Source organism: Atta colombica, unplaced genomic scaffold, assembly GCF_001594045.1.
Source record: "Atta colombica isolate Treedump-2 unplaced genomic scaffold, Acol1.0 scaffold1, whole genome shotgun sequence".
Lineage (NCBI taxonomy): Eukaryota > Metazoa > Arthropoda > Insecta > Hymenoptera > Formicidae > Atta > Atta colombica.
The window spans coordinates 1,088,596-1,100,055 of NW_017259183.1; the positions used below are offsets into that span (position 1 = coordinate 1,088,596).

Below are 11,460 nucleotides of genomic sequence, written 5' to 3' on the forward strand. Positions count from 1 at the left end.
TAAAATAAAGCGTTTTAAATTTAATAATTAGAGATTAAATGTTTGGCATCAAATTTTATTTTTATAATTTTTTAAAAATTTTATCAGCCTCCAAAAATTATTGACTAATTTACCGTAATTTATCGAATAAATTATCGTAAAATTTGATCATTCTAGATCTCCTTATTTATCTTGTAGAAAAACAAGGTTAAACAAGATCGTACAAATTATAGATCATGGACTAAGCGCTCGGTATAAACATAGAGTTTTTAATCGTTGAATATGGCTTGAATGAAGCTGAAACATTTGATTTTTCGTGTGAAGTATATACAAAATATAAAATAAATACATATTTATTTTTATTTTATCTTATTGCATATTAATTAGTGCTATTATCCTCAATTGCCTTATATATTTATTGTATTTTATTTTTTTTATTTAGATATCGAAGAGCCATTTTTTAAAAATGATTTTATTATTTTAAATATTTTTTTCAGCGTACTACAAGTACGGCATATAGTCCATATCAGCAGTCTGTATACCCAGCCAAAGTTTTACCAGGTCCATTACAAATACAACCTACAAGCCAATATCCAGTTCATCCAGATGTTAGATTGAAGAAACTTCCATTTTTTGACTTATTAGGTGAATTATTGAAACCTTCTAGTTTAATGCCACAGGGAACGCTGAGACTGCAGGAAAACACATTCCTGTTTCATTTGACACCACAACAAGCGACAGATATAGCAAGCTCACGTGATTGTCGAGCTGGCAGTAAAATGGACTATGTTGTACAGGTGTGTTAAGATTTAATGTATAGAACTTTAAATCTTTATAATAAAAAAGAACAGTTAAAAAATGTTTTGTTATATTATTAGTAGGTTTATGAATCTCATTTAATTTAATTATAATTAGGTACAAATGCGATTCTGTTTACAAGAAACATCATGCGAGCAGGAAGATTATTTTCCTCCAAACATTGCAGTAAAAGTTAATGGAAAATTATGTCCTTTACCGGTACGTCAAATCAAATTTATACATATCTTTTTTCAAAATTATACATGTAAGTACAAGTTTTATTTGAATTAAACAATAGTAAATTTATTTAAATATAAATAGAACTTTTAAGTTCGCTACTCAATGAATGCACAACAGATTTTGTTTATACATAAATGACAATTAAATTATTATTCTAGAAAATAACAAATGTTGAGAAAATATAATAAATATTTTTTTAGAATCCTATACCCACTAATAAACCAAGTGTAGAGCCAAAGAGACCACCACGGCCTGTCAATATTAGTCCTTTAGTGAAATTGTCACCTACTGTTGGAAACGAGATTCGTGTTACATGGTCGGCTGATTATGGTAGACGATACGCAATTGCAATATACCTCGTCAGAAAATTATCCAGCGCGGAATTACTTAGTAGATTAAAAAATAGAGGTGTAAGACATTCCGACTATACCAGAGGATTAAGTAAGCAATTAATTTTTGGTCATAAACAGTATGAAAATAATAGCAAACAATTTTTTATGACGGAAATATAATTTATTTTACAGTTAAGGAGAAATTAAATGAAGATGCGGATAGTGAAATAGCTACAACGTCATTGAGGGTATCATTAGCTTGTCCTCTAGGAAAAATGAGAATGTGTACGCCATGTCGCGCATCGACATGTTCTCATTTACAGTGTTTCGATGCTTCTTTATTCCTTCAAATGAATGAACGAAAACCTACCTGGAATTGTCCAGTTTGTGACAAGGCGGCGCTTTATGATAATCTTGTAATTGATGGATACTTTCAAGAAGTTCTTAATTCAAATAAGTTATTGCCAGACGTAAATGAGATTCAATTATTGCAAGATGGTTCATGGGAGAATTTAGTACTGAAAAAAGAAAAAGATAGAGATAAGGATAAAGATAAAGAAAAAAGCGAAATAAAGACTGCAACTGATTCACGAGATAATAAAATCGATGTAGACACAGTGGATTTAGGTGAGAGAAAAATACTTGATAGAATATTGCAAAAGCTTAAAAGATTTATCAAATACACTATACTTTATAGTATAGTCACCCAATAGTACTCTAAATGAGAAGATAAATCTTTGAAATTTATAACAATTTAATTGAACAGATACATATTATTAAATTTTTTTTTTAATAAGTTCAGTAATATGATCTGTCTAATATACATTTAGCAGTAGTTGGGTCAAAATGAAGGTGGGCGGGCATGAAATGAGGTCATTCATAATATATTCTAATCATTAATTAGATAATTTCTAATTAATTAGATCTTGCGGGGCCTTTTTTTTCAGTCTATGGAATATTTTCCTGGGATTCATTAGTTGTGATGCATTACGATGGGCTTGAATTTTGTATGGTTTAGTTTTGATTTTAATTTCTTCTTTGACTTGAATGGGAATGTTGAGATCATGGTGGAATCTATTGTTATATACCACTGTGAGTTGGTGATCATTCAAAGTATTTTGACTTGGAAGATCTCAATATTCAAATTGACAGTTGTATCCCATAATTGCACTCCATAGGTTTAGATAGATATAATTGTGCATTTGTAGAGCAATAATTTGTTTTCAAGAGAGAGTTGTGAATTCCTACACATGAGTCAGTAAAATTTCCTTAGCATCCATTGCTTTCCTCTTAGTAAAGATATGTTTTTACCAAGTGAGTCATCTATCTGGATAGAGTCCCAGGTATTTTTGGCTTCATTAACTTGAGGAATTTGTATATCATTAAGATTTAATTGGACAAGTTTCTTGTCTGGGTAAACGTCACGTATATAGATTTTGATTCATTAGCTTTGATTCGCCAGTTTTTGAACCATTTTGATATATTATCGAGATTTTTCTGCAATTTAGTGAATGCCTTAGCTAGAGGTCTGCAAAACATCTTCAACTCAGGCTCGAGTTCGATAGTTCTATATTTCTCAAACTTGATGTTTACTAGGAGGAGTGGGGAAGAAAAAAGCCTAAGTTCATCGAGCTTATTAGACTCGAGAGAATTCGATACGAATTCGAGTCGTTTAGGCTCGAGACAATACACAGTCAATATTACTTAAAATCAAAAGAATGTTACCTTATTTTTACCCACCTCAGGAAGAGGCCTTTTCGTAATATTCTTTTTTTTTCGAAGTAATAGGATATCAAATATGTAACTTACACAACACACACGTGTGCGCGCGCCTGCACGCACATGAACACTGCGTTAATAAAATTTCTCTCTCTAAATGCACTACTGGGTATTCTATTTTAACTTTGACCTCGAAATATCTCAAAAATTATAAAAGATACAGAAAAATATTTTGGATAAACAAAATCTCTTCAAAATGATTAACCCAAAATGATTAAATTATATGTTTTGAAAAGGTTTCGAGAAGATTAGATTATTATTTTATTAGATTATTATTTTACTGTTATATATAATGAATACTCTTTTTATTTACAATTATTATTTTCTTTACAATATTTTAATCAAACAATTAAAAATTCTGTAATCAGAGCTTTTTTATACAACATGCATACATAATATGTGTCAATAGCATTAATAACAGTAATAACATCTTTTTGAACTCTTATATTCATGCGATACTATTGTTTTTATAATATCGATTTTAAGAAACATCGACTGTTTCGATTCAAAACATCTTAAGCCATATCAAGCTTCAGACTAGACAGAAGCTCGAGCTTGACAGTTCGAACTTCTTTTCAACCGAGCTTGAGTCTGAAGTTACGACATATACGACACGCTTCTAACTTCAGCTGGATTAACAATAGTCAAGACTGCAGTATCGTCCCGTTGTCACGCTTTTAGTAAGAGGAAGGTCGAATGTAAATAAAGTGTAGAACAGACCCAGAACTCTACCTTGTGGAACGCCAGCTTGAATTTCGTAAAGTAGCGTTTGGTAACTTCATCTTTCTGCTTAACAAAGAAACTAAGATATGATTTCATAAAATTATTTATTGGGATAATAGTTTATTGGGAGCTATTTTTAGTCTTATATAAAAGATCTTCGTGCCAGACTCGGTCGAAGGCTTGTGATATATTAAAAAACATTGCAGAACATTTTTTGTTCAAATGTTGAGTTTACCTTTTCTACAAATCTATGAATTTGCTCGATTGTTACTGTGCTTTTGCCTAAAGCCGAATTAGTTTGGAATTTATATATAATTTTTCTCTATTATCAGCATAAGCATTTTTAGAAAGAGAATTTCCAGCATTTTAGAAGGAATTGGAAGAAGGCTTATTGGATGATACAATTTAACATTGTTAGAGCATTTTCCAGGTTTGAGAATCATGATTACTTGGACTACTTTCTACTGCTGAGAAATAAATCCTCTTCTTATTACCTCTGTGTTGTAGAGTAAAATATAGGTAATACCGTCTTTGGGAAGTTCCTTCAGAATTTTAGCGATGATCAAATCGTAACCTGCAGCTTTACGTAGGTTTAATTTGTTTATCGTTTGGATTACTTCGTTTTTTGAGAACTTACTTATAAGTAAATCCAGTTGATAAGTTTGATTCAGGTAATTAATCACTTCCTCCATTTTATTAGTATCTCCTTGGAAAGAATTAGATGTGAAGACATCTTGAAGATATGCTGCAAATGTGGCAGTTTTTTCACTATCGTTTTTCGTCCATGTGCCATTAGCTTTTCTAATAGGTGGTTTAGTAAATATGGATTTTTTTTTAAGTTTTCCTGTCTCTTTCTATAGGGAATCGATTGCTGCTGTTATGTTTAAGTTTCTAAGATTGTTGATGTTTGGATTCTCTGGTTTTTATCGTTGTGTAATAATTTAAGCTTTGTTGTAATTGAATTTAATCCAGTGTCTTGTTGCTGGGGAATCTGGTTTGCTGTCATCGCTTCCTTGCTTTCCTTTTTTTTTTTATTGTCTGAGAGTGCATAGATTTTATGTCATTTGAATACGAGTTGAACGGTGTAGAATTCCAAGCTAATTGTTGTTCGCAATTATTGAAATGTTCCGCATCTTCTATAATGTCATCGGTCTTCAATGATAGAAGATTGTTTCATGTTTGATCTGTTGAATGTATTGGCTAAGCCAATAATTGTTGAGTTTTATCTGTTTGAAGTTTCTTGTCATTATTTCAGGACTATTGTGCTGCCTTTTTTTTTAACTTTTTTCCAGTTACTATTAATAGTAGTATTATCCTGACGATCTGTATCGTGTTCATGTGATTTTTTTTTATGTTTGTTGACCTTCTTCTACTAATTGATTGATGTTTGTAAAGCCATTAAAGGATGAAAAACGTTGTCTTTTAGACAAGATGCTTTTTTCGCGAGACTAACGAAATGTAAAGTGTATAATTGGATGGAGTAGAGTCCTGCTCATTTTGATCATTATTGCCATATATCATAGTTGTTAGGTTTCTGATTCATATTATTATTGGAAAGCAATGATTGGCTTCTTCCTCCTTCCTTGGGGCCAACCTCTGAAGAGGATGGATTGTCCGAGTTATTGCTTGGAATACCACTTGGGATAGATTCTGCCGAGATTGTTTTCTTTATTGCTAAATTTTGTTGCTAATTTGATTCACCCCGGGTATTTTATTTCCCCGATACTTTCCGGTAAGCCGGAGCATTCCCCAATGCGCCACCAGAGGAGGCGCTCGATGGACTAGCAATTCCACACGGGACTATTGAATTTGGCATTATTAATATGAATAAATTATTTATAAAAGAATAATTAAATATAAAATAAAAATAAAATTTTTTTATGATCTAAATGGTGTTATATTTTATATTTTATAGATTCTATTTATTTTTTTGAAATTCGATATTTGTACTTTAGTTCTGTATTATTTATAAAGATCTTTGCCTAAGACAACAGAATAATGGAACGAATCAATTGGCATAAAGAAAATACGTAGTTGCTTATTTAAAAAATTATCCATTTTGTTTATATGTATATTTTAAAGCAACTATGTTTTCTTGACTTCAATTATATTTATCACGATTCTTTTTATTATTCTGTTCATAAAAAGTATCAAAAAATTAATATATAATTTACGAGATATTTTTTAAATATTTTATGTCAATATATGTTAGAATAAAATATAAAATATCTTGTAAATTATTAGTTTTTTGATATCCTTATCTTAATATTTGTATATGTGGAATAATTAGAAAAAATCGTATTTTTATTTAATAAAGAGGATCTTCATATTTTTTTGACGCCTCTACTCAGAAAGAACAATGTAATTAAAATTTCCTTTGAAATTATTTTACTTTCATCTGAAACATTTTGTTTGTCTTATGTATTTTTCAAGAGATTTATTTACTTGGGGCAATTAAAATGGGATACTCTGTATATAGTTTTTTCAATATTTTATTTTACATTAAACAATAAGCGTTATATATAATATGACGTTTTGCTTATTTGTTCAGATGAAAGCAATCCTCCGGCACCAAAGGAGAAGAAACGTGCTGTCGTTATCGATTTGATATCAGATAGTGATGATGACGATGAGGATAACACGCCGACACAAAGTACAAAGAAACCAGCCAGTGGCATTTCATCGCCAAAGAAATCACAGACTAGCTCCATTAGTAGTACAAGCGAATCGCCAGAATTAATGATAATCGATTTAGAATAAAGAATTGTTTGATATAGAATTTTTTGTAAAAACTATATTTTCCTTTATAAAGAAAAAAAATCTTGATATTTTTTTTTCTCTTTATATACTCAGTCAGCATGTTTGTATGACATTAAGTTATAATTTATTACTTTCGAGGAAATATAAAATAAATAAAGATGTTCATTTATTGTAACTTTAATAACGTTCCATTCTCAAATATACAAATACATCTCATATATTTTATTCAATTTTATTTGGCAAACAGTGTAATGCTAAAATTACGTTTGGCGAGACTGCGATAAGCAAATATTGTAATAGAATTTTATTTTGACCGATGATGTGATCATTGTGGAATAATTATGTAACTGAAAATAAAGTTACCTTTGTTTTTTGTAACACAAACTTCTTGTTAATCTCGACATAAGATCTTGCGTATATAAGCTATCTAATTCATACTTTATTTATCATTTCATTTTCGCTATGTTCGATTATAGATTTAGCGCATGGAAGAGATATAACAGTGCTTTTTTTTATTTAATGAGAATTAAAATTACTTGGTCTCATATTGCAATTATATTGGATTATTGCAGTTATTATTATGATATAAAAAAGCGAAAACGTAATTATTTCCTTGCATTGTATGTCAAAATAAATCCATTTTGTGCATGTCACCATTGGTGATAATACATGTAAATAATAAAATATATCGACATTTTTTAAACTGTTCTACGATATTAAATAAATGTAATTAATTTTATATTTTTTTATATTAATCAAAATAAATTAATATGTACAATTACTTATTAAAAGACAATAGTGTATTCTCTATAATTCTTGTGTAGTATTTTGCAAAGGATCCCACATACACAAAAACTTAATTTTTTTTAATTTTTAATTTTCAGTGAAATTGACTTAAATTAATATAGGTTTAGTTATAATATGTTATAGTTTTTGCTTCATTGATTAAATATTTCCTTAAGCAAAATCATAAAAACAGATTTTGCTGTAGCACTATTGAAGATCGCTATTTTCTGATCTAATCAGACTGGAAAATATCTTTGTCTAATAAACTATTCATTTTTTACTTTTATGCACAAACTAATGAAATGATGTAAAGAAAATGCTCCAAATAGCACATAAGCGCCTACAAAGTACAAAACATTAAGAAAGTTCTAAAAAGCGTATATAAGCGTTTCTTTTAATGCTTTGCAGGTGCTGTTGTGTTACTTAGGACATAGTTGCTTTTCAAAAAAATTATGCAATTTACAATGTGCAAAACTACCTGTGACAGTTGAGCAGATGATTCACGCCGCAAGACGCGCCTGTGCGCACAGTGAGCCGCGCGCATTCAGCATTAGCCAGCTTCGTGCCGTGTCCTCCAGAGGGCGACGAGCTCGAGCGTGAATTCATGCTTAAGATTCCACGGAGAGAGTATATAAAGAGGCTCATGTACGACCCGAGACAAGTGTGGGTCGTGATGCTAGATACGTCTTGCACTTGCGCCTGCGCGTTGTTTACAGCTTTTCGCGCAGTATTGTAATCATTAGGTTAGGTTAAAGTAACGATGTGGTGCCGTGTGGACCGCGAACTCCATGAAGTCTGCGCGCTAAACGCGCCGGACAATAGGAAATGCGAGAAATCCCAAGAGAAAATAGAAATGAGACAAAGTATTTTAAATCAGAAAATGAATCACAAATGGAGTTAGAAAAGAGATCCAAAAAAGGTACCTATCCGAAAATTTAGCAGATCTTGGTTAGACGAAAATATTTTTAAAGGTTGGTAAAATTTGTAATATTTTGCTTAAATATTGTTGATATAATTTATCAAGGCATGCCAAATCAGCTTCTCATATAGATAACGTAAATAGTGTTAATATAAAAATTGATATCTTACAATGAGAGATATGTCTAATTTCTATATATTTATAATTCTATTTTTCTTTGGGACGACTAAGGACGTCAGTTTCACGAACGGATTAAATACTCTACTGGCGCTTTAGACTGCACACATGGGCGAGTGCGGGGCATGTCTGGCATCTGGTTTTGAGTTTTTCGCCCAGTTGGAACGATTCCAGGAGTTCTCAAGCGACATCTATCGTATCCTAGAATCGCATCTTAGGCAATTCCCTCTGAGGTCGACATAACTACTCGGATGCACATCAGGAGACCAGAAGGATCTTAATAATCTCTTAATGGACGAGAGACAAAGAAGACGAACAGTTAGTGGTTTCTTCAAGGCACTCAAGATTTGTCAGCTGTCTTTGAGGTACCCGGCCCAGCGAGGTTAGCAGTCTCCGGATATCATGGGGCATCCGACCAACGAGATGCATCATCAACCTGAATATCTGCAGAGCAATGCAGACGACAGGATCAACAGTGCTCACCAAAACATCCAATATCAACGTCAGCCTTTGACAACATATTCAAGAAGTGAATGGAAGCGATCTGGTCTCAGTCATAGGCGTTAGCGACAAGCAACTGTCGCTGTCGGTCCAAATTTCTCAAATCTTGTTTGTATACACAACTACATTGTCCTTATCAAGATGATATAAGTTGGAATCTAGAACACGCATATTAGCATATCTGTTTCCATATATTATAACCACCAAACTGTGACCAAAGGTGACCCTGATGTGATCTATGATAGAAGATGGAAACGGAGATGAGGAAGCAATCATTAATCCTCCCAGCATACAGCGAGTTTTTATAGAATTAAGTCTCCACCTTTTTGGCTAGAGGAACCTGAGTTCTGATTTGCCCAAAAGGACTTGATTGCCAAAGTGCATTCACATTCAACAAGGATAGATATCTCACGTTGAAGTACTGATATAGAGAGACTGTCAGCGTCCCAAGAGCAGCGCATAAGGCAATTACTAAAGCACGAAGAACTAGGAAATAGGAAATCTTCTCAGTTTCTTCGTCACCTACAAACACTGGCAGGCACTACCGTGTCTGATCAACAACTCCGCACCTTATGATTGGGATCACAAATATAAATCATCATAGCAACTAAGACAAAAGACTGGCTAACCGAGGTATCCGATTAAGCAGATAGGATCCACGAAGTCACAAGCAGGGCAATCATGCCACATCAACCACAGCGAAAGCAGCGATTCCAAAAACTTTAGAGATGCAACTCCAAGAATTGAAAACAAGTCACTAATCACAAAGCTCACGAAGGTAAAGAAATGTGAGCGAAGCAGAAGTCGAAGCCGCAACAGAAGCACCCCTCAGAAAGATGTTACTATCACCGATGATTCGGAGCTGAAGCAAAGAAGTGCATCAAATTCTGCAATTTCCAGAAAAACAAAAAGAGTAGTCATTAAAGTGACTCGCGACTCAAGCTCCACTATCAGCCGCCTATTCATGACAGATAGTATCTCTAAAATAAGGTACCTTGATATAGGCTCCGATTTAAGCGTCTACGGACGCAAGGCAAACAAAACCAGCAATATATACCAGCTGTACGCAACAAACGAATCCGTGATCATTACATACATCATGCTACAACTTGACCCTTCGGGTTATGCCGCTATTTTCCGTGACGGTTCAGATTTTCTAGCGAAATGCCATCTGTTATATATGCCAGATATAAAGAACAAACAGCTGATTGATGGAGAAACGAAACTCATTGCAAGAGGTTCACCTGCCGTGAATTCAATAGAGTCGATGAAGGTCATTATTAAAGAAACTTGTAAAGAAAAAAAAATGTCATATTACGACATCTTGGCAAAGTTTCCATCAATCATAACGTCCGGATATCATAGGATCTATAATCAAGGAGAACAGTTAAACACTCCACGATGCATCATATCAAGATCACGTAGGATCAATTGGAAACTTGTTGACCTAGACAGTTAGCATTAGACAACTACAAGTAGTAAAGGTGGAATTCAACTTACTTCTTCAAGAGAGAATAATTCAAAGAGTCCATGATCCATTACATCTTGCATCTAAGAAAAGGAGAACATGGAGGCCATGCGACTATCGCAAGCTAAACACAAGAACCATTCCGGATCGATATTCTCGATCCCACACATCAAAGATTTCGCCCACTCTACGATAAGAAAGTCTTCAATACTAGATTTGATCCGGACATACAATCAGATTTCAGTGCATGAACACGATAGAACGAAGACAGTTATTATTACGCTATTCGGTCTATTAATTTCTATACATGCCCTTTGGATCAAGAAACGCTGCACAGACATTTCAGCGTTTCATAAACGAGATACTACACGGTCTCGATTATTGCTATGCATATATCGATGATATATTAATCGCCTCAAACTCAGAAAAGGAGCACAAGGAACACCTTAAAGAAATATTCACGAGACTAGAAAATTACGGCATCCAATTAAACGTGGCAAAATGCGTTTTTGGAATACATTAAGTCAAATTCCTTGGTATCGGTGAAAGATACACAGCTGCTCCCGAACAAAATGGAGGCTCTTAAAAACTTTCCAAAACCAAAAACAATAAAGCAACTAAGACAATTTTTGACAACTATAAACTTTTATAGACGTTTCCATAGAGCTGTAAAGGATCAAGCAAGACTAAACGACATACTTGGAGAACCCAAGACAAAAGGCAAAACTTCGATCGAATGAGCAACTAAAAGATGGAACTAAAAGACGCATTCTCTATATGCAAAAACAACAGTCTTTCAACAGCAACTCTGCTCGCACACTGCTTCTGATCCGGAAGCGGAACTAACATTCATAACAGATGCTTCCTACATTAGGCGCAGTGCAATAAAAAATTAAAAAAGGATGGCAACCATTAGTCTTCCTGAGCAAAAAATTCAGTCAAGCGCAAACGAAATATAGTCCATACGATTGGAAATTGCTAGCAATCTATATAATAAT

General features: G+C 33.1%; 1 protein-coding gene across 2 annotated transcripts in view; it reads left to right on the forward strand.

Annotated features, from left to right (window-relative positions):
• LOC108689522 (E3 SUMO-protein ligase PIAS1) overlaps positions 1-6,611 on the forward strand; it is a 10,772-nt gene extending 4,161 nt beyond the window's left edge. For both annotated transcript variants that reach the window (XM_018196350.1, XM_018196441.1), the window contains exons 5-9: positions 477-776; positions 895-996; positions 1,218-1,458; positions 1,542-1,976; positions 6,403-6,611. In XM_018196350.1, the coding sequence (XP_018051839.1) occupies positions 477-776; positions 895-996; positions 1,218-1,458; positions 1,542-1,976; positions 6,403-6,611 (1,287 nt within the window). The remainder of the gene's footprint in view (positions 1-476; positions 777-894; positions 997-1,217; positions 1,459-1,541; positions 1,977-6,402) is intronic.
• The last annotated feature ends 4,849 nt before the right edge of the window (positions 6,612-11,460 follow it).